Below are 19,737 nucleotides of genomic sequence, written 5' to 3'. Positions count from 1 at the left end.
ACTGGGAGGCCTGTAGATATTTTTGGTCCAAAAAGACACTCCGATACACATGCCGGACGCCAAGAAATGCTGCTTGGACGACTCACCAGATATCTTTGATCGACAAGAGGAAGCCTCAACAGTTCTAGAGGAATCATTGTCCATCCATGATTCAGATTCTGGTTCCGACATAGAACAGGATTCAGCCAGTCTCAATTCGACTCAAAAACATCAAACCGTGAGTACAACTGTCCTGATCCCAAAACTATAAAAAAAAAAATCGGTCCCATCTGCAAAAACCGCTTCCGGACCGTCACTGCAGGAGAGCAAACATAAACATTCTGATTCCCCGTGCTCGGCACCAAAATCTCAGCCTACAGCAGGAGCCTCTAATTTTTCTAAGTCTGATTAGACAGTTCATCGAACATCCACCTCGGTTCCGGAAGATATGGTTCACGTGGTTTGGTTCAGATCACACCAGAACCAAAACTAAAACCTTCATCGGCTCTGAAAGGCTATACCTTCAGACCAAAAACTCCACGAGGGAGGCCCTGGCGTCACCTCAGGAGGTGGCTATCCATTCTCGTTTTAAATTGATACAGCTTAAACTTCTACATAGAGTGTACTATACCAGTTCGGCTCTGGCTAAGATGGGTCTTTTATCCTCTCCGGTCTGTCCCTGTGGGCAGACAGGAAATTTCTTACACCAATGATGGGATTGTATTGACCTTCAGACATACTGGGGGAGCTTTGTATTGGCCATGTCTCAAATATGTCATAAACTAATTGAGGTATCCCCTCGCCTTCGTCTTTTAAATGTCTAGGGAGGCCACTGACGTAACAAGCTTTGAACGTCTCTGGTTCACGCTGGGTTGTATGATTGCGAAACGCATTATTGCTAGAACCTGGAAGGGTGGAGTTGCACTCAGACATGCCGATTGGGAATCAGACATGGACTGGTGCATGCAAGCGGAAAGGGCGATATACGTAAGCGGAGGTTGCCCTGGCAAGTGTACCAGGGTATGGGGCCCCTGGAACAAAAGTAGAGGTCTTATCTGCACCCCATTCAATGATACTGTTGACAATGAATCACCATAAGGATTTTGTCGCATGGGTTGACGATATACTTGATGTTTCTTTTGACCCAACTGTATTAAATTCTTGTATTTTTATTTTCTGTTGTCCTCCGGAATTGCACTTTGTTTTTGAAATTGCACCAGGTTTTGGTAATTGTTGATTAATGTTTCTTCTTAATACAAACTGAACCAATCCTTGATGTAATCCAAGAACGGCTCGATCCGAAACAGAAAACATTGCAAATTCAACCCAGAACCGAAAAGATCATTCTTCAACCCCTAAAGCCTCAATCGAAAAGCGAATTCGCTTCCGAAGCGGCTAGACATTCCTATACAAACTCCTAAGAAGAAAAAAGACATTGCTACTAACCCTTTACATATTCCCATACTTACCTCACCAAACCCATTTACACCACCAGCCGTTCCTCCACCTGATTCACCACAACATTCTGAGGGTGGCCATATTTCTCCTCATTCCCCTATAATAGTTGAGGATGATGTACCAGAGGACACATCCTGGGGATGCTTGAGATGTATATGATAGAGCCGCAAAGAGATACAGGCTCAGACCTTTACCCACCCGTCCATCACTACCAGATAATGCCTCCGCCTATCGGGATCTAATAGCTAGAGCTGCAGCTTTTCATAATGTGCCTTTACATAAAGACCCCGTGGAAGATTACGTCCTTTTTGAAACATTATCTACTGCTCAAAGGGGATTACAATATATACCAGTCCTTAAAGGAATGTTAAGTCATCTAGCTGACAGTATCTGAAAGAAAATTGTTAGCGATAGATTCCATAACGTAGAATTACCCCCGGCGTCAGACTGGATCCGGAAAGTTTTCGTCAGCAGTACCCCTGCGCGTCGGAAGGTGGCGTCTTGCGGCTACGTGTCCGTCGTTGGATCACAGCAGTGTGAGTTGGATCAGGACTGGGGGAGAAGAGTAAGGGGATGCCAGTGGTCCTGACCAATCGCCTGACCGTGGCTTCCTCTCTCCTCCTTCTGTGGCTTCGGAGGAGGGAGCGACCTATAGTGTGGTTTTGCGTAGGGCAGCCGAGGCCCTTGACCTCGAACTCCCTACGGTTGCCCTGAGGGCTAACCTCCTCACTGAGGTGCTCCAGCCGGCGGTAAGCTCTTCCTAGCCTCTGCTGCTGTTCAATGAAGCACTAACTGACGTTCTTATGGGCACTTGGTTAATGCCCACCACTGGGGCTCCTGTGGATAGTAACGTGGCAAGACCCCGGCTCCGGGCGACCCTGCTTTTCTGTCGTCGTACTCCCCCCCCCCCCCCCCCCCCCCCCCCGCCCACACACACACCCCCGAGAGTGTGGTTATCCTGGCCTCTACTTCCCAGAGTGCATTCCCTACCACCCCTCCGGATAGGGAATCCAAGAAGCTGGAACAGTTTGGTAAGAAACTGTTCATCTGCCAGCTTAGCGCTGCAGTCAGTGAACACTGCATGCCTCTTGGGCCGTTATTACCACTCTGTGTGGGATACGGTTGCACGAGTGCTGCCTCAGTGTCTGGAGGAGGCCCGGACAGTGCTCGCCCAGGCTGTTGCTGAGGGGAGGGATGCAGCGAAGTTCACCATACGGTGTTGACTTCACATCGCGGACTCGCTAGGCAGAGCGATTTCCACGATGGTGACGCTCTGCGGTCCACTGGCTTTTCGGGGGTTGTCCAAAACACCCTTATGGGCATGCCCTTTGATGGCAGTCGCCTTTTTACGACAAAGCCGATCATGCGCTGGAACGCTTTAAGGACTCCCGGGCTACGGCCAAGTCATTGGACCTTTCTACAACGTGCACTGCCACTTTGGCTTTTTGTCCCTTTCGTGGCCACGGAAGGGGTGCTCCGACACGTTCCTTCAGCCACAAGGCACAGAATAAACCTTGAGGCGGCTGTGGACATGGGCCCCGCCGTGGCGGGGCAGGGGGCCAGCGAGCGGGTCAGTCCACCTCCACCCCCGCAGCAGCCGCCTCAAAGCCTTCCTAGTCCGAGCTTTCAGGCCCATCAGATGCCAGTAGGCAGCAGGATTCGCCATCTCCTCCCCCTTTAGCGCACCATCACTTCGGACAGGTGGGTGCTGCAAATTGTCCTAAGGGGCTACTCCCTCCCCTTCGAGACTCCCCCTCCAGTCATGCCACCCAAGTACCACTGCATATCTGGGGATCATCTGCTACTTCGACAAAAGGAAGTTATGGCCCTCTTGGCCACGGGGGCCATTGAGTGCTTTCCTGTGACAGAAGTAGGTTGTGGTTGCTATTCCCACTACTTTCTGGTACCCAAGAATGACAAGGGCCTGCGTCCTATCTTGGACCTCAGGGACATCAATCGCTTCCTCCGGAAGGAGAAGTTCAAGATGCTAACTCTGGGTCTGGTCTCGTCTGCTCTCGACCCTGGAGACTGGATGGTAGCTTTGGACTTGCAGGACGCATATTTCCACATCCCCTTCCTGCCGGCCCACCGACGTTACCTGCGATTCACGGTAGGCCGCGAGTATTTTCAGTTCACCGTGCTCCCCTTTGGTCTTACCAGTGCCCCTCGGGTGTTCACAAAAGTGATGGCGGTGGTCGCAGCCCATTTGCACAGATCAGGGGTTCCAGTCTTCCCCTATCTCGATGACTGGTTGTTGAAGGCAAGCTCGCCCCAGACAGTAGTCTCTCACCTCCAGACTACGGCCGACCTCCTGCATTTGCTGGGGTTCTTCAGCAACGTGCCAAAGTTGCACCTGATTCCCTACCAGAAGCTCCCTTTCATCGGGTGGTTCTGGACTCGACGCAGCGGGTCTGGGATATTCAGGTTATAATTCAGATCTTTCAGCCTCTATCCCGGGATTCGGTCTGGATGACCCTCCGGCTGCTGGGCCTAATGGCCTCCTGCATCCTGTTGGTAGATCATGCCAGATGGCATATGCGGACTCTACAGGGGGCCCTGAAGTCCCAGTGGGCACAGCATCAGGGCAACCTGTCCGATCACGTCCAGGTCTCGGAGGGCACTACACGACAATTGCAGTGGTGGCTCACGAATCGCAATTGGGTCAATGGCAGATCCCTCTCCCTTCCCCAACCGGAGCACACAGTGGTGACGGATACGTCCCTCCTGGGATGGGGTGGCCACATGGGAGAGGTGGAGATCAGAGGACCTTTGGAGCATTGGGCAATCCGACTTGCACTGAAGGCATCCCTTCCCTTGTCTGTGGAAGTGTGGTGCAGGTGTTCACGGACAACTCCACCGCCATGTGGTACTGCAACAAACAGGGCGGGGTGGGGTCGTGGACTGTGTCAGGAGGCTCTGCACCTCTGGACAAGCCTGGAACATCAGGGCATTTCCTTGGTGGTTCAACACCTGGGAGGTTCTCTGAACGCCAGGGTGGACAAACTCAGCTGTCTGTGCATGATGGATCACAATTGGCGTCTGCATTCAGAATTGTGGCACAAGGTCTTTTTCTGCAGTGGGGATGGCCTTGGTTAGATCTATTCGCCACCGAAGAGAACGCACAAAGTCATCGCTTCTGCGCTTTGCAATTTCCAAGGCGGCACTCGCTCAGCAACGCTTTTCATCACTAGTGGAGTTGCGGTCTGTTGTACACCTTTCCGCCTATACCACTTCTGCCCAGAGTGCTGAAGATCAGGCGCGACCGGGCCTAAATCATCCTTGTGGCTCTAGATTGGGCACGAAGATACTGGTATCCCGAGCTACTCGGCATGGCCAACGATCCCCTAAGCTGACTGCCTCTTCGGGAGGATCTTCTGTCGCAGCAACAGGGGACGGTCCTCCACCCGAACCTGTTCAGCCTCCACCTCCATGCATGGACATTGAGCGGCGACAGTTGACATCTTTCGACCTTCCTCCCGAAGTCTGGGATGTCATCTTGGCAGCCAGGCGTCCCTCCACTAAAACATTGTTCGAGGCATGTGGGCTGCTGAATTCATATCTGTGCATAGATCGCCGCCTAGTGTTGGGTCCGGATGATTGCACATTGTTGTCCTGGAAGAGTCTTTGAAGTATCACGAGATAGGTGGCTCCTCCCCTGGACTACAGTGCGCATGGGCATCGACTCCATCCTCAGATTGTTTTTTTCTGCCATTGGGTTCGGATGTCTTTAATTCCCTCTTGTCGGAATCGATAAAATAAAAACTTTCTTGAGACCAAAAGGTCTTTAGTCTATACGTCGGTATTGTCTTGCGTTCGGCTTTACTTCTAGCTTGGCTCCGAGCCGGTTTCTGTACTTCCGCGTGCTCTCGGCGCGGAAGGCCTAGTCGACGCTCCTGTCCTATCGACCATCCATCATGGACCGAAGTCCATTCAAGAGATGTCCGGTCTGTAACTCGAAGTACCCCCACATCGACGTCCACCCGGTGTGCAACAAGTGTCTGTCGCCAGACCACGATGAGGACAAGTGTATGGCTTGTTCACACTTCAGATCCAAGAAGACGCTTAAGCTTCGACGAGCTGCGCGCCTGGAGGCCCAGCAATCTGCTCCGGCGCCTGCGGACATCTTCAATGCTGGGGAGGTCGAGGACGAATATATCCAGGACGTTTCTGAATCGAACCCCGCGTCGGACGTCGAAGACGACTACGACGCTGATGCTGAGGTGTTCGAAAGCGAAGAAGTCGTCAAGGAGGTAGGATACGACGACTGTGCCCTCGGGGCCATGGAGGATAGCTCGGACGAGGAGCTTCCTCAATCTGACTCTGGGGCCGTGCCTATTTCTAAGGCCCAGGTCGAGGGATCGCCTTCGGGCCTTACCGAAGACCTCGATATGGGTTCCACGGCCCCGCCTTCGGGCCCGGCCACGGACATTGTTACTGAGCCACTCCCTGGCAAAACGAAACCGAAAGTGAAACCTATGGTTTCGACACCAGATACTGCGCAGGTGCAAGCATCGAAACCGAAAGTGCGCACCGCTTTGGTCGGATCGAAATCTTCAGAGGCTTCGGCGCCGAAGAAGCCTAAGGTGGCTGTCGAGCCGAAAAGTCAAGTCAAGGGCGTCGGAACAAAGTCTGCCGCGCCGAAGGCTAAAGTAAAGGTGGTCGATCCTGGCGCGTCGGCGCCGAGACCGGTCGATGCCGGCAAGGGCCTTGTCGACCCGAAGAAGGCTGTCGGCGAACCTAAGAAAAGTCACGGTGACCCGAAGAAGCGGCTCGATGACCCGAAGGTCCTCACTACCCCGCGTCCGCACGACAAGGCCAAGGGCGCTGCGCCCCGTGAGTCGACTCCGAAAGTGGCCTCGAAGGACTCTGTTGAACCAGCGCGTCCGTGAAGGCACCGCGGCGGTCGAACCGAGGGACCCTCCGCCTGCGAAGCCTGTGGAGAAACCAGTTAAGGCGTCCACGCCGATCCTCTTCACGTTGCCGCCTAAAACGGCACCGAAGGCTTTCGCTCCTAAGGCAGTGGCCGGCGTGCCCGATAAGGTCTCCTCGGCGCCGAAGGCGTTGTCGGTGGTTCACGGGCCGCAACCTCGACGACCTTCGGGGGATGGGCGTCAGGAACACTTCATCGACGCCGAAACGGGAAAACTTTCCCTCCTGAAGCGGAAAGTCACCCCGGAACCACAACTGGAGTCTTACAAGATCCCTCTCAAGAAGGACTCTGCTTGCTCTCCAGCCTTAGTGGAACCCCTTTCACCACGGCCTCATGTGTCACCCGCTTACTCAGATGTGGACGCTGGTGAGGGTGATGATGAAGATGAATACCATTATCCAGTCTATACAGACCCTGAGGATGCAAATGAACCATGGGCGGCTGGTGGTGGCCCTGGGGATCCTCGTTCAGGACAAGACCCTCAACTCTTTTCTGCAAAGACTTCACCTACGAAAGACTCTGCTGCTTTCAATGCCCTCATTGAACGGGCTGCTGACAATCACAATGTCCAGCTGCATGCTGACCCTGTGGATGTGGACTTCCTCTTTGACACTTTTTCAGTATCAGAAAAGACTGTAAAGACTCTGCCTATGCTAAAAGGTGTTTTAAAGCATGCTGCTGAGATCTTTAAGGAGCCTACCAGGGCGAGGGTGATAAACCCTAGGATTGACAAAAAATACAAGTCGGCGCCTACTGATCCTACCTACATTAGAGGACAGTTGCCTCTAGACTCCCTTGTCGTCTCCAGTGCCCGGAAAAGGGCCAATTCTCAGACTACGGGTGATGCTCCTCCCCCAGACAAAGAATCCAAGGTCTTTGAGGCTTCGGGGAAGAGGGTGGCAGCACAGGCAGCCAACATATGGCGCATTTCAAACATGCAAGCGCTTCTAGCGCGCTATGACAGGGCGCACTACGATACACTAGAGACCCTGCTGCAACACCTGCCTGATCAATACAAGGAAGGGGCTGAGATGCTAATTCAAGAAGGGAAGCTAATCTCCAACGCTTCCATTAAGTGCGCTCTTGACGCAGCTGATACCGCGGCCAGAGCTATAAACACCAGTGTTATGCTTCGGAGACATGCCTGGCTGAGAATCTCTGGATTTAAACCAGACATCCAAACCACCATCCTGAACCAAATGGTTAACCCAGATCACCTGTTTGGCCCGGAGGTTGACACCACCCTAGAAAAAATGAAAAAGGACACTGACACTGCAAAATCCATGGGTGCCTTACAGTCCCAGCAGTTTCGGGGTGGGTCCTTTTGTCGCTCCGGCACTAGGGGCGTCTCAAGGGGTCAGCTCTCCCAGTCCACGCAATACTACAAGGGCAACACCCAGACTTCTTATGCCAACAAAAGTCGAGGTGGATATCGTGGCAACAGCGCCAAGGGCAGAGGACGTGGCAACAACAGCTCCAGGTCCTCTACCACCAGCAAACAGTGACGCCTTGTCGCTGCCCCCCGACCACACAACACCGGTCGGGGGGAGACTCCAGCAGTTCCTGCCCGTCTGGAAGTCCATCACCACGGACAGGTGGGTCAGAAAACTTGTCCAATACGGTTATTTTCTGGAGTTAACATCCACTCCACCCAACATGCCCCCAGGGCACCGTCCTATGTCGGACGAGCACTTGCACTTATTGCAGCAGGAGGTCCCCGTCATGCTGCAAAAAGGGGCAATAGAGCTCGTGCCTATGCAGGAGAGAGGAACAGGGGTCTACTCCCTGTACTTCTTAATACCAAAGAAGGACGAGTCCCTCAGGCCCATCCTGGACCTCAGGCCACTCAACTACTACATCCTGTCGGAGCACTTCCATATGCTGACCCTGCAGCAAGTGCTCCCGTTGTTCAGGCAGGGGGATTTTCTCGCTACCTTAGACCTAAAGGATGCGTACTTTCACATTCCACTGCACCCTTTACACAGGAAATACCTCCGGTTCACCATTCAAAACCAGCACTACCAGTTCAAGGTTTTGCCCTTCGGTGTCACCACGGCACCCAGGGTGTTCACAAAGTGCCTGGCGACAGTGGCGGCGCATCTCAGGAGACGGAACATCCACGTCTACCCCTATCTGGACGACTGGCTCATCCAAGCAAAGTCGGCCCAGCAATGTGCCGCCCACATGTCCCACACCATTCATCTCCTGCACGATCTGGGATTCTCACTGAATTACCCAAAGTCTCACCTCCAGCCCGCCCACGTACGGCAGTATCTGGGTGCGACCATAGACACTCTGGCGGCCACAGCACAGCCGAATTCAGTGAGGGTCAGCAGCATTCAGTCGCTGATACAGAAGTTCAGACCTCAGCACTCGCTTCCAGCAGGAGTGTTTATGCAGTTGATAGGCATGATGGCCTCCTGCATCTCCATAGTCCCGCACGCGAGACTACATATGCGCCCGCTTCAGGAGTGCTTAGCACGTCAGTGGACTCAGGCTCACGGGCAGTTGAAAGACCTAGTGTTGGTGAGCGGTTGGGCATACAACTCTCTGCATTGGTGGAATCCACAAAACCTTTGCAAGGGCCGACCGTTCCAATAGCCTGTGCCACAGATCATTCTGACAACGGACGCCTCTCTCCAGGGATGGGGAGCTCATGTACTCCATTACACAGTGCAGGGACTATGGACGCAACAGCAACGGAAGATGCACATCAATGTACTCGAACTGATGGCAATCTTCATGGCACTCAAAGCCTTCAAAGTACAAGGTCGTGTTGATCCGGACGGACAACATGACAGCCATGTACTACATTCAAAAGCAGGGAGGAACACACTCTCCGCAGCTGTCTCATCTGGCTCAGAGCATGTGGAAGTGGGCCATTCAGAGGAACATCTTCCTCATGGCAGAACACCTCCCGGGCAAGGACAATCAGATGGCGGACCTGCTCAGCAGGTACAGCCACCAGATGCACGAGTGTGAGATACATCCATCAGTCCTCCATCCGTACTTCCAAAGGTGGGGTCATCCAGAGATAGACCTGTTCGCCACAAGGGAGAACGCAAAATGCCAAAGCTTCGCTGCCAGGTTCCCACACCCACTGTCGCAGGGCAATGCGATATGGATGAACTGGTCAGGCAAATTTGCGTACGCTTTCCCCCAGCACCTCTGATACCGCTGGTGGCACGCAAGCTCAGGCAGCACTTGATGACTCTCATCCTGGTTGCTCCAACGTGGGCACGCCAACCATGGTACACCACGTTTCTAGAACTGTCCGTGGTACCGCATCATAGGCTACGTCTCACACCCAGCCTTCTGACGCAGAGCCGTGGCGACATTCAGCATCCAGATCCGCAACAGCTCAACCTGGCGATCTGGCTCCTGAAGTCTTAGAGTTTGGCTACCTGCACTTGCCTTCTGACTGTATGGGCATCATTCGGGAGGCGAGGAAGCCCACCACCAGAGCATGCTATGCGGCAAAATGGAAGCGGTTTGTCATTTATTGTGCAGACCACAACATTGACCCGCTAAATGCGTCTATTCAGAATATCTGTTACCTTTTCCATCTGTACAAATGTAATCTGGCCTATGCTTCCATTCGCATACATCTATCTGCGATGGCCGCTTAACTCCAGAACAGGCAGCACCTCTCACTTTTCAGAGTGCCTGCCATTAAGGCTTTTCTAGAAGGACTCTAACGAGTCATTCCTCCGCGGACTCCACCAGCTCTGGAGTGGAACCTCAATGTGGTCCTCACCCGGCTGATGGGTCCTCCCTTTGAACCACTGCATTCCTGCGAGATTCAGTTCTTGACGTGGAAAGTGGCTTTCCTCATAGCGATTACGTCACTACGGCGAGTTAGTGAACTGCAAGCCCTAACTATCCAAGAGCCATTTATTCAAATTCATTCTAACAGGGTAGTGCTTCGCACTAACCCTAAATTCCTTCCTAAGGTCGTGTCTCAATTCCATATCAACCAGACTATTGAATTGCCTGTTTTCTTCCAAAATCCCGAGTCATTGGCGGAGAGAATGCTCCACACCCTTGACGTCAAAAGGGCCCTGATGTATTACATCGATAGGATCAAGGATTTTAGGAAGACTAAACAACTCTTTGTTGCCTTTGCGCCACACCACAAAGGTAACCCCATTTCCAAGGCTGGTATTGCTAGGTGGATCGTTAAATGTATCCAGATCTGCTATCTGAAAGCCAAACGTACTCAACATTCCACCAAGGGCCCACTCCACCAGAAAGTTGGGTGCCTCTATGGCATTCCTTGGAAATATTCCTTTGGAAGACATATGTAGAGCATCCACATGGTCTACCACACACACATTTACAAAGCATTATTGTGATGATGTGCACTCCAAACAGCAGGCAGCTGTAGGGCAGCCTGTTCTCAAAACACTTTTCCAAACTGCTGCAACTGGCACGGGCGGCCGCCGTTAATGGAGGGACTGCTATGTATTCTATGCACAGATATGAATTCAGCAGCCCACATGCCTCGAACCGAATATGCTACTTACCAGTATGCATCTGTTCTTGGCATGTAGGGCTGCTGACATTCATATCGCCCGCCCTCCTCCCCGGCGCCCGTAGCAGCTGCAAAATTCACACATACTTCTAGCATGGTCATCATTCACTTAGTTTCACTCCATCTTGGCCACAATGGCTAAAAACAATCTGAGGATAGAGTCGATGCCCATGCGCACTGTAGTCCAGGGGAGGAGCCACCTATCTCGTGATACTTCGAAGACTCTTCCAGGACAACAATGTGCAATCATCCGGACCCAACACTAGGCGGCGATCTATGCACAGATATCAATGTCAGCAGCCTTACATGCCAAGAACAGATGCATACTGGTAAGTAGCATATTCGATACGCCTGCAGGTGGAACAAATTTGTGGCATGGTGCACAGCAAAGTCTTTGGATCCTCTTTCTGCCCCTCTTTCCGAGGTTCTTCTGTACCTTCTTTCCGAGGTTCTTCTGTACCTTCTTTCTTTGACCCAGCAGGGATCTACTCTGGGTACTATCAAGGGCTATCTTTCGGCCATCTCAGGCTTTTTAAGGCTTCCTAATCAGCCTTCTCTCTTCAAGTCCCATTTAGATAGATTCTTGAAAGGCATTACGCACATGTTCCCTCCTGTCCATTTCTTGATGCCTCAGTGGGACTTGAATCTTGTCCTGACCTATCTGATGTGTTCTTCTTTTGAGCCACTTAACAACTGTCCTCTTCGTCTTCTCAATTTAAAGACTGCTTTCCTGGTTGCCATCACCTCTGCCAGAAGAGTGAGTGAGCTCCAGACTCTTTCTTCTAAATCTTCTTTTCTTTCTGTCCGTCCGGACAAAGTTGTCCTAACAAACGTCCATCTTTTCTGCCAGAGGTTGTCACTACCTTTTAAATCGGGCAAACAATCACTTTGCCAACCTTCTTTACGCCTCCCTCAAAAGAGGGAGAGGCTCCAATTTTTGGACCCAAAGTGCGCTCTCGTGCTATCTGATCCGCACACAACAGTTCTGGGTGGATGATCCGCTCTTTTTGGCTACGTTGGCACCAAGAAAGGTCGTGCCATGCACAAGCGCACCATCTCCCAGTGGGAGATGGTGCACTTGTGAAGCATGCTATTCTTTGGCTAGAAAGGAGCCTCCATTGGGGATTACGCGCCCATTCTTCCAGGGCGACGGCCGCCACTGCTGCTTTGGGACAGGGGCTTCCCTGCACACGTTTACCAAGCACTATTGCCTGGATAGCCAAGTCCGGAAAGACTGCTTCTTTGGCCGTTCTGTTCTTCAGAACTTTTTGGTGTGATCTTGGTTCGCAGACCCACCACCGGAGTTGGTATTGCTGGGGTATCTATTTTATGGTAAGGAATCTATCACTAACTTGTTTCTTTCAGATGTACAAGTTTCTTACTTTCGGTAATGATATATCTGTTAGAAACATTAGATAGTGATAGATTCCTTACCGCCCCACCCATCCTCCCCGATCTGTGATCTGATTTCTAGGGTTACGGTCATTCCTTTTTAGCGCATAGTTTCATTACACCAGTGGTCAGTTTCTTGCATGGCTCAGCGTTCCTGGCGCTGAAAGTAGTGTACAGAACTAACGGCAGCGCACGAGGGCGGTGTCTAAGTAGCTGCTGCGACGTTACCCCAGCGACCACGTCGCCAACAACGGACCCGGAGCCGCACAATGCCACCTTTCGACACTCAGGGGTACTGCTGACAAACTTTCCGGATCCAGTCTGACTCCTGAATGTAATTCTACACTAAGGAATCTATCACTAACTAATGTTTCTTACAGATGTATCATTACCGAAGGTAAGTAACTTGTGCTTTTGGTTTCATATTGTGCAGTTCAGACACTAGATGTATATGTTTCGCTTCCTCTACACCCACTTTATTGCCAATGCCCCAAACTCCCGTCGCCAACCTGCTGGCATTAATGCGGGCCTCGTTCATATCACAAACCAAGCTTGGTGGCCCCTGTGAAAATGTTTGCGAGTACCCATGCTCTAGAGGAACCATTTTTCCGAGTACATAAGGACAAAAAAAAGTTTTAAGAACTAATCCTAAATTCCTACTTAAGGTAGTATCGCAAGATCACATGGCTCAATCCATGGAATTGCCTGTATTTTTTCCTCAACCAGACTCCGTGTCAGAGCATTCCACAAAAATTTCAAAAGAGCACTAATGTACTATATAGATAGAACACAATCCTTGCGGAAAAATCAACAACTATTTGTGGCATTCTCCAAACTGCATAAACTTAAAGTAATTTCCAAATCACGTATTACACGTTGGATAGTAAAATGTATCCAAACCTGCTATGCTAAAGCCAAAAGATCCCTCCAAAAGCAGATTCTACATTCTAAAAAGGGGCTTCTAGGGCAATTCTAGGCAATATTCCAATAGCTGACCTACGTGAAGCTGCTATATGGACTGCAGCACCTACATGCACAAACCATTTCTGTTTCGATGTTAGGGCATGACAGCAAGCAAATTTTGGCAAGCAGTACTACGATGATGCACCCGGCACAAGTTAGTCACCGCTTCCAAAGAGAAATGCATTTTAGTCTATGCTAAGCATTTATATCTACTGCCACACATGCCATAAAACAGTGAATGTTACCTTGTAAGCATCTATTTGTGGCATGTCTTGCTGTAGATTCACATGCACCCACCATCCTCCCCTGTGATGTGTGCTCCTTGCATTTATATACATCATACATTATGTGGTCCTCTACATAGGATACACTATCCTTTCAATCCATCCTCACCTGCCAAGCAGAAAACATCTACCAATGGAGTCGATGACCATTTGCAGTACCAGCAAGAGGTAACCATGTGCAGTACAAGCAAGAGCAGTCCCTATACCTTGTGACTCGAAAGAAGAAAAACAACTTGACACTTCTGAGCCCAACACTAGATAGCTTACGTATGCTAAGCATGTGTATCTACAGCCTCATGCCATCAGACACATAAATATGCACACACATATATATTATGGATCTGTTCTTGGCATTTAGTGCTGTAGATTTAGACTTGATTTAGACTTGTGCATAGTCCTGCCATCTAGTTTTGGGCTCTGACGAGTACAGCTAGTTTTTGTTTGAATAAGTAATTTCGAGTTGCGTGGTATAGTGACTCCACCTATCACCGGTAATGTGCATGGGCATCTGCTACGTTGTGAAATTTTTCTCGCCGTCTGGTTCAGAATCTCTGTGAGCTCCTTTTTAATGCTGCTTGTTCTCATCGGGCCCGACAATCAGTTACTCTGTTGCCTTTTCAATCTCACCTTAGCACTGTACATAATACCCATTGGAAATCTGTCTCCATTGCCTCCCTTCAAAATATGCAAGTATTAATAGCGCATCACAACCCCTTTGAAGCGCATTAATATTAACATCAGCAGCAACAGTCATCTTATACATCCACTGCGCATATGTGTATCAGCTCCAATGGCGCATAACAATCCCCTTAAAGAGCGCTTTCATATTATCATCATTGTTAGTAGACGTCTGTAACTTAACATCCATCCATTGCGCAATAGTACACACTGCCCCAGAGTCATGCTGTTAAGGCCATGTTTTTATAATGTACTCGTAAAAATCATTTATATACATTTGCGCATCTCAGTACATCACTTACGACCCACACTTGACATTGGTAGTACCAGCATATTTGGTCCTACAGAGTTGGTTCCTAGAGCGGACTACAACTCCCAGCAGTCTCACTATCACGTGACTGCTCGTCAACGCGCTGGTTCCGTGAATCAAACAAAACATTGGCTCACTCGGCGGTCGGCGCCCCCCCGAGCAGTACTGAAGACTGCCTGGAGACGCCGACGGCCAGGTGAGCTAACGCATGATCCAACGCATTATGCGTAGTTTTCTGATGCCTCGCTCGGCTTGTGTTTGCCGCTAGAGGCCAGCCTGACATCAAGCAACTGCAGCGCTTCTCTCTACCCTGAACGCCGCTTTACAAAGCGCAGCGGTTTTCTTTCCCTTGTGCGCGTTCTGAAACTGACACGCTGTTAGATGCTTTTCTGTAACTTAAATATTAAGCGATCTCCTAACTGACGCTGCACGGCCCTTTCGTATTACCTATCCCCATCGTGTGGTCACTGCCCCTGAGTCATGACAGAACACGGCGCCCACGCCCAGCCTGGTTATAAATAGCCCAGTTAACCTGCCATCTCAAAGTTTATTATGCTACTCAAATGAGTTAGTGTTTAATCACTGACCGCTCGATTAAACGTTATGTGATTTCTCACAGAGCGGTGCTCCTTTTACCTGCGCTGCAGCCAGGTGGGGTGAAGCTCCTCAGCCTACACATAAGGGTGAGTGCATACCTGAAATAACGATCAGGCATGATTGAACATATTGTAATGTCACTATGAATACAAGTAATAACGTGCATTGTATTATTTGTTTGTTTGTTTGTCGTTTTGTTTTACATGTTGGATCCCTAACCATTTCATTGACAGTTTACGGTTGAGCACGCCTGGACTTTCAGGTGACACCTTTAATTTATTTTTTGAAAGCAGTAGTGTATTATATACAGGTCCTGAGGAATGCATTAAGAACATCTTACAATATGCTGAAACATGTCGACCACTAAGTGCGGTTATTATTTAAAGCCTGCACCTACACCTGCCTTTTAACGTTAGGGTTTGGGGGTTATTATTAAAATTCTTTTTACCACCCATTCACCTAATTTTAGTACCCTTCACTTTTTTCATCACTATACACTGCTTTTTTCAGCAGCCACTACCACACTTCTCTGTTCTGCTCTCATACCTCATATTACATCTCGGTCACGGTAATATTTACCGGCCGTCTTGCCTCCTGGGTAAGGAGATCCCATATGATGATAATAAGGGCGGTACAGTGTGGCTTCTGATGGGAACAATATTTCCCTCCTGGTACCCTTGAGTCTTGACTCGACCACTCTTTTATCATTTCTCACTGTTACTGTCTGGTATAGTGGATCCTACTGTCAAAACTTTCCTTTCTCTTGCTGACCCCCAGATATCAATTGTTGTGATAGATTGTGTTAGGGGCGTATATCTGGTTGGTCGGTAAACTTGCCCTTAGACCCTCCTCACTTGTTGTTGTTGTGCCTTTTCAATCTCGCCTACTCTTCGTAGATGAAACGACTTGGACACTTTTTAGCCCAACACTAGATGGCAGACATATGGTAAGCATGTGAAATTACAGCACTACATGCCACAAACAGATGCTTACAGGGTACACTAACATTCACCATAGATAGATAAATAGATCGATCAATAAAAAGAGATAAACACACACCTATTTTAATCAACCTGCCAATTTCAGGATGGTGTTCGTCATCGCTGAATAATTGGTTACTGGGCAATCTAATCATGAAGTGGACATTTTTTATAATCACAAGTGAAAACCTCATGTCAGAATAAGGTGCTAAATCTTCTTGAAATTCTGAGCGGTGAAATGTCAATCTATTTCACAGGCTTAAACAAAAATGGAAGGCTCATAATGTGGATGGTTGCATAAACATTTTCTTTCAAACTCTTCTAAGTTGTGTTTCAGGCAAATATGTTAACGGCCTTTAACTAGAGAAAACTTGCATGCATCACGAACATCATTACAGGCAAGTACCATTTCTTCTGTCTATAGAATTTTGCATCATTTTTCCATAAGGCTGGATATCAAAGAAATCTTTGTATTGATTTGTCAAAAGCTTATCATGTTTCTCAAATCCTACGTGAAGAATGGCTTACTAGATTGTGATATTGCAATGTGGGGGACTCTGTCGCATATAATTGCATGAATTTCCCTGTTTTTCCATAAGACACTATCTTATACGAATTCTTTTTTCCAGGGCTCTGCGAAAAGCTCTTACTCATATAGAGATGCGTCGAGCAGCACGGAGGCCTAATTTGGCACTGAAGGTGAAGTCGACCATCCCCTTGAGGCCAACACCTCCACTGCCACTCGTGCCCCTTGCACACCTGGCCAACACCTGTGAGCCCATTGTGTTGGAAGACTAATCTATGGCAGACATTTTTTAATATTTATCTATGGAAGAATGAGACAATTGGATCACCAGACTTCATGTGCAGTTCGCAGGCTTTGTTTTCTGTGCCTCTGTAATGCCCATCCTTGTCCTTGCAAGGAAAAAGACTTCCCCTCCTATCAGGACAGGGATTCACCTATTTCCCCCCCCCCTTTTTGTTTCCAATCCTGAATTCCTTCTTCCCCGTTTTAGTCCTTGACTCCCTTTCCTGCCCAGCCTTTGCACGACTGGAGTGAACCTTCACCTCCGTGGTGAATCTTGGGACAGAGAAGGCTGGGTGATCAGCTGCATGCTGAGATGAAGCCTGGTATGGCTACAGATTGCGATCCTGAAATCAAGCATATCTGAAAGATACTTCGTCATCCAGTAGACCTTCCCTCAAAGGAGCAGATGTAGTTACTTATCCGGAGGACCTTCTGTGTGATACACACACCTCTTCCAATCACCTACTCATTTTTGGTATTGTTTAGCAGTTTTTTTCCTTTAAAGTTCCCTTCTATGATGGTGTTGGATGCTGTTTCCTGTGGTTGGACTGTCCGCCCCTACAGAGCAGCGTGCAGAGGACCCTGCAGAATGACCACAGCCTGCATTTCCAGAAGACATTTTTGTACAAGGAATACCTGAAAAATAATACCCAACAAGTTTTTAAAAAAATTATTGGATTCTGTAACCAGTTTTATCTAGTGCAGAATAAAATAAAGACCAATTTTTTCTTCACTAGTGCTTAATTGATGCCCAGCCTTTCTTGCCTAATACTTACATTTACTTTCTATTTCTTCTCTTCCTAAATCTCCTTCGACTGCCTCCTCTTTTCCTTTATTTATCACAGAGACTTTGGCTGTAATTTCGTTAGTGGTAGACGAACTGGTGGTTTGGGTTACTTGACAGTGTGTAGAGCAAGATGGTAAGAATCTCCCAGCAAAATAGATTATTTGCTACACTTTAGTCACAACTTGCTAGTGATGTTCTGGGACCTTCATAAGTTTTTCAACCAAACCCCCTTTCAATCAAGGTAAAAGAAAGCATATTGTCTGCATGTATCCGTTGGGTGGTACCATTAAATGTACTGAGAAGCAATAATGTGGGAGCTGGGTAGCAACAGCCTTATCTTTTTTTTCCCAAGGCTCTTGATTACATAATGTTCCTTCTCTCACTCTTCCCTAATTATCACACTTCTTTGGACCACTGGCCCTAGCACATTCAATGTTTAATATCAGAACTTGATAGAAACACTTCTCCTTATATTAGTAGCCCTTTATTCTGATTTGAAGGCTTAGGATTAGTCTATGATGCTGCAGTAGGCATCTTTGAAGGGCTGGGGCTCCTGCCCCAGTCAATCCTAAGCACATGTTGCAATACTGCCTGTTCTCCTGTATGATGTCAGACGGCGCCCCAGGACTTCCTGTCTGTTATCTTCAAAATCAGATTCTTTTGTCTGCAGTTGGGTCTAGAAGCACACTGGAAGAGCTCCAAAGAATCAACAAAAATTTGCAATGAAAGTCAACCGAAGACACTAGGCATCACGGAAGGCCAGTACACCACATCAAAGATCGGAGACAAACCACCTCGACCCCAACAGGGGACCCAGTCAATAAATACCACATGGCTGGAGACTGCAAGGGAGAGGGGCAGCTAAGGGATATTGGGAACACCACTTTCAAGTTCTGCCCTAACTGCCAGTACAGGTTTGTGCAGAGAGATCCACACTAGGTCTGCAACCTGTTCCTCCTGACTGGTCAAAACATCTGATAAAGACTTCTAGCTACAGATTGCTTACCTTTTGAATTTCCCAGGTGTAGGAAAGTGGCTCTATATATACTGGACCAAAGTAAGGTAGTGTGTACAGAGTCCCCAGAGGTTTGGCAGAGGCTAAAGTTAGATATAATCTTACTCTCTAAAGTGGTAACTTGGTTGCGCAGTAAGGCAGCATCAGAGGACAGTGTAAAGCATTTGTTGTACACACCTATTCAGTCTTCAAATGGTCTCACACACTCAAGAACTGAACTCTAGGCCAATTGTTTTGTATCAAAAGATATAGTTGTTTTATTTTAGAACCAACAAGGTATCAACATGTACTTTCTCAGAATGAATTACTTTAGTTAAATGCTTTTCAAATAGGCATTAGACTTTTGGAATGCAATAGTCACAGGTGGTTGCAATAGGTAACACAATTTCAAACACAATGCAACATTGAGCTCAATGGGAATTTTCTGTTAAATGCAAAAGATTACTTTGTGGATTACTCTTCTAACCACGAGACTGGATCCTAGGTTCAGTCAGGGGACACGTCCTGTAAACAGTTAAGTAAAAACGTTTTGTTTACAGTAGTGATTTTTAAGGAATATTATTGTATTTTAAAAGTTGACAAACTATTCAGTAGAAATTACCAATGTTCGCCTATGGAAGGAAATTCAAGTTGCAGGTAAGGTATGTTTGTGTTACTTTTGTAATCCAGTACTGGACTCCTAGGTTCAGCACTGGGACCTCCATCTAAGACAGGAAAGTAATTACGTTTTGGTAATTGGTACGATGTTTAAAGAATATTTGTAGTTTGCAAAAATCGACACTTCGAAAAAGCAGACAATGGTTTCCTATGGAAGAAAAATCAGGTTACTTATAAGTACGGTAAAAATTACTTTTGAGGGTTTGTGCTGGGATAAAAGATGCAGCATTGAGGTCTCTCCTGATAACAGGTGAGTAAATCGGAATTCGTTTTTTGGCTGGTTTTAGGTGAATATTTTAAAGTTCCAAAACCCCACACTTAAAAGAATTTCTGAGTGAAAACCAGTCAGTTAGCCTATGGAAGAA

General features: G+C 48.4%; 1 protein-coding gene across 2 annotated transcripts in view; it reads left to right on the top strand.

Moving 5' to 3' along the window:
• The window catches only part of MTA2 (metastasis associated 1 family member 2), a 355,080-nt gene extending 337,434 nt beyond the window's left edge, over positions 1 to 17,646 (top strand). For both annotated transcript variants that reach the window (XM_086938190.1, XM_086938191.1), the window contains one exon: positions 16,735 to 17,646. In XM_086938190.1, the coding sequence (XP_086794316.1) occupies positions 16,735 to 16,903 (169 nt within the window). In that variant the 3' untranslated portion in view covers positions 16,904 to 17,646. The remainder of the gene's footprint in view (positions 1 to 16,734) is intronic.
• The last annotated feature ends 2,091 nt before the right edge of the window (positions 17,647 to 19,737 follow it).

The sequence above is a fragment of the Lissotriton vulgaris genome, chromosome 9 (assembly GCF_964263255.1).
Source record: "Lissotriton vulgaris chromosome 9, aLisVul1.2, whole genome shotgun sequence".
NCBI lineage: Eukaryota > Metazoa > Chordata > Amphibia > Caudata > Salamandridae > Lissotriton > Lissotriton vulgaris.
The sequence above is the reverse complement of the archived record's forward strand: the minus strand, read 5'-3'. Positions and strand labels throughout refer to the sequence as shown.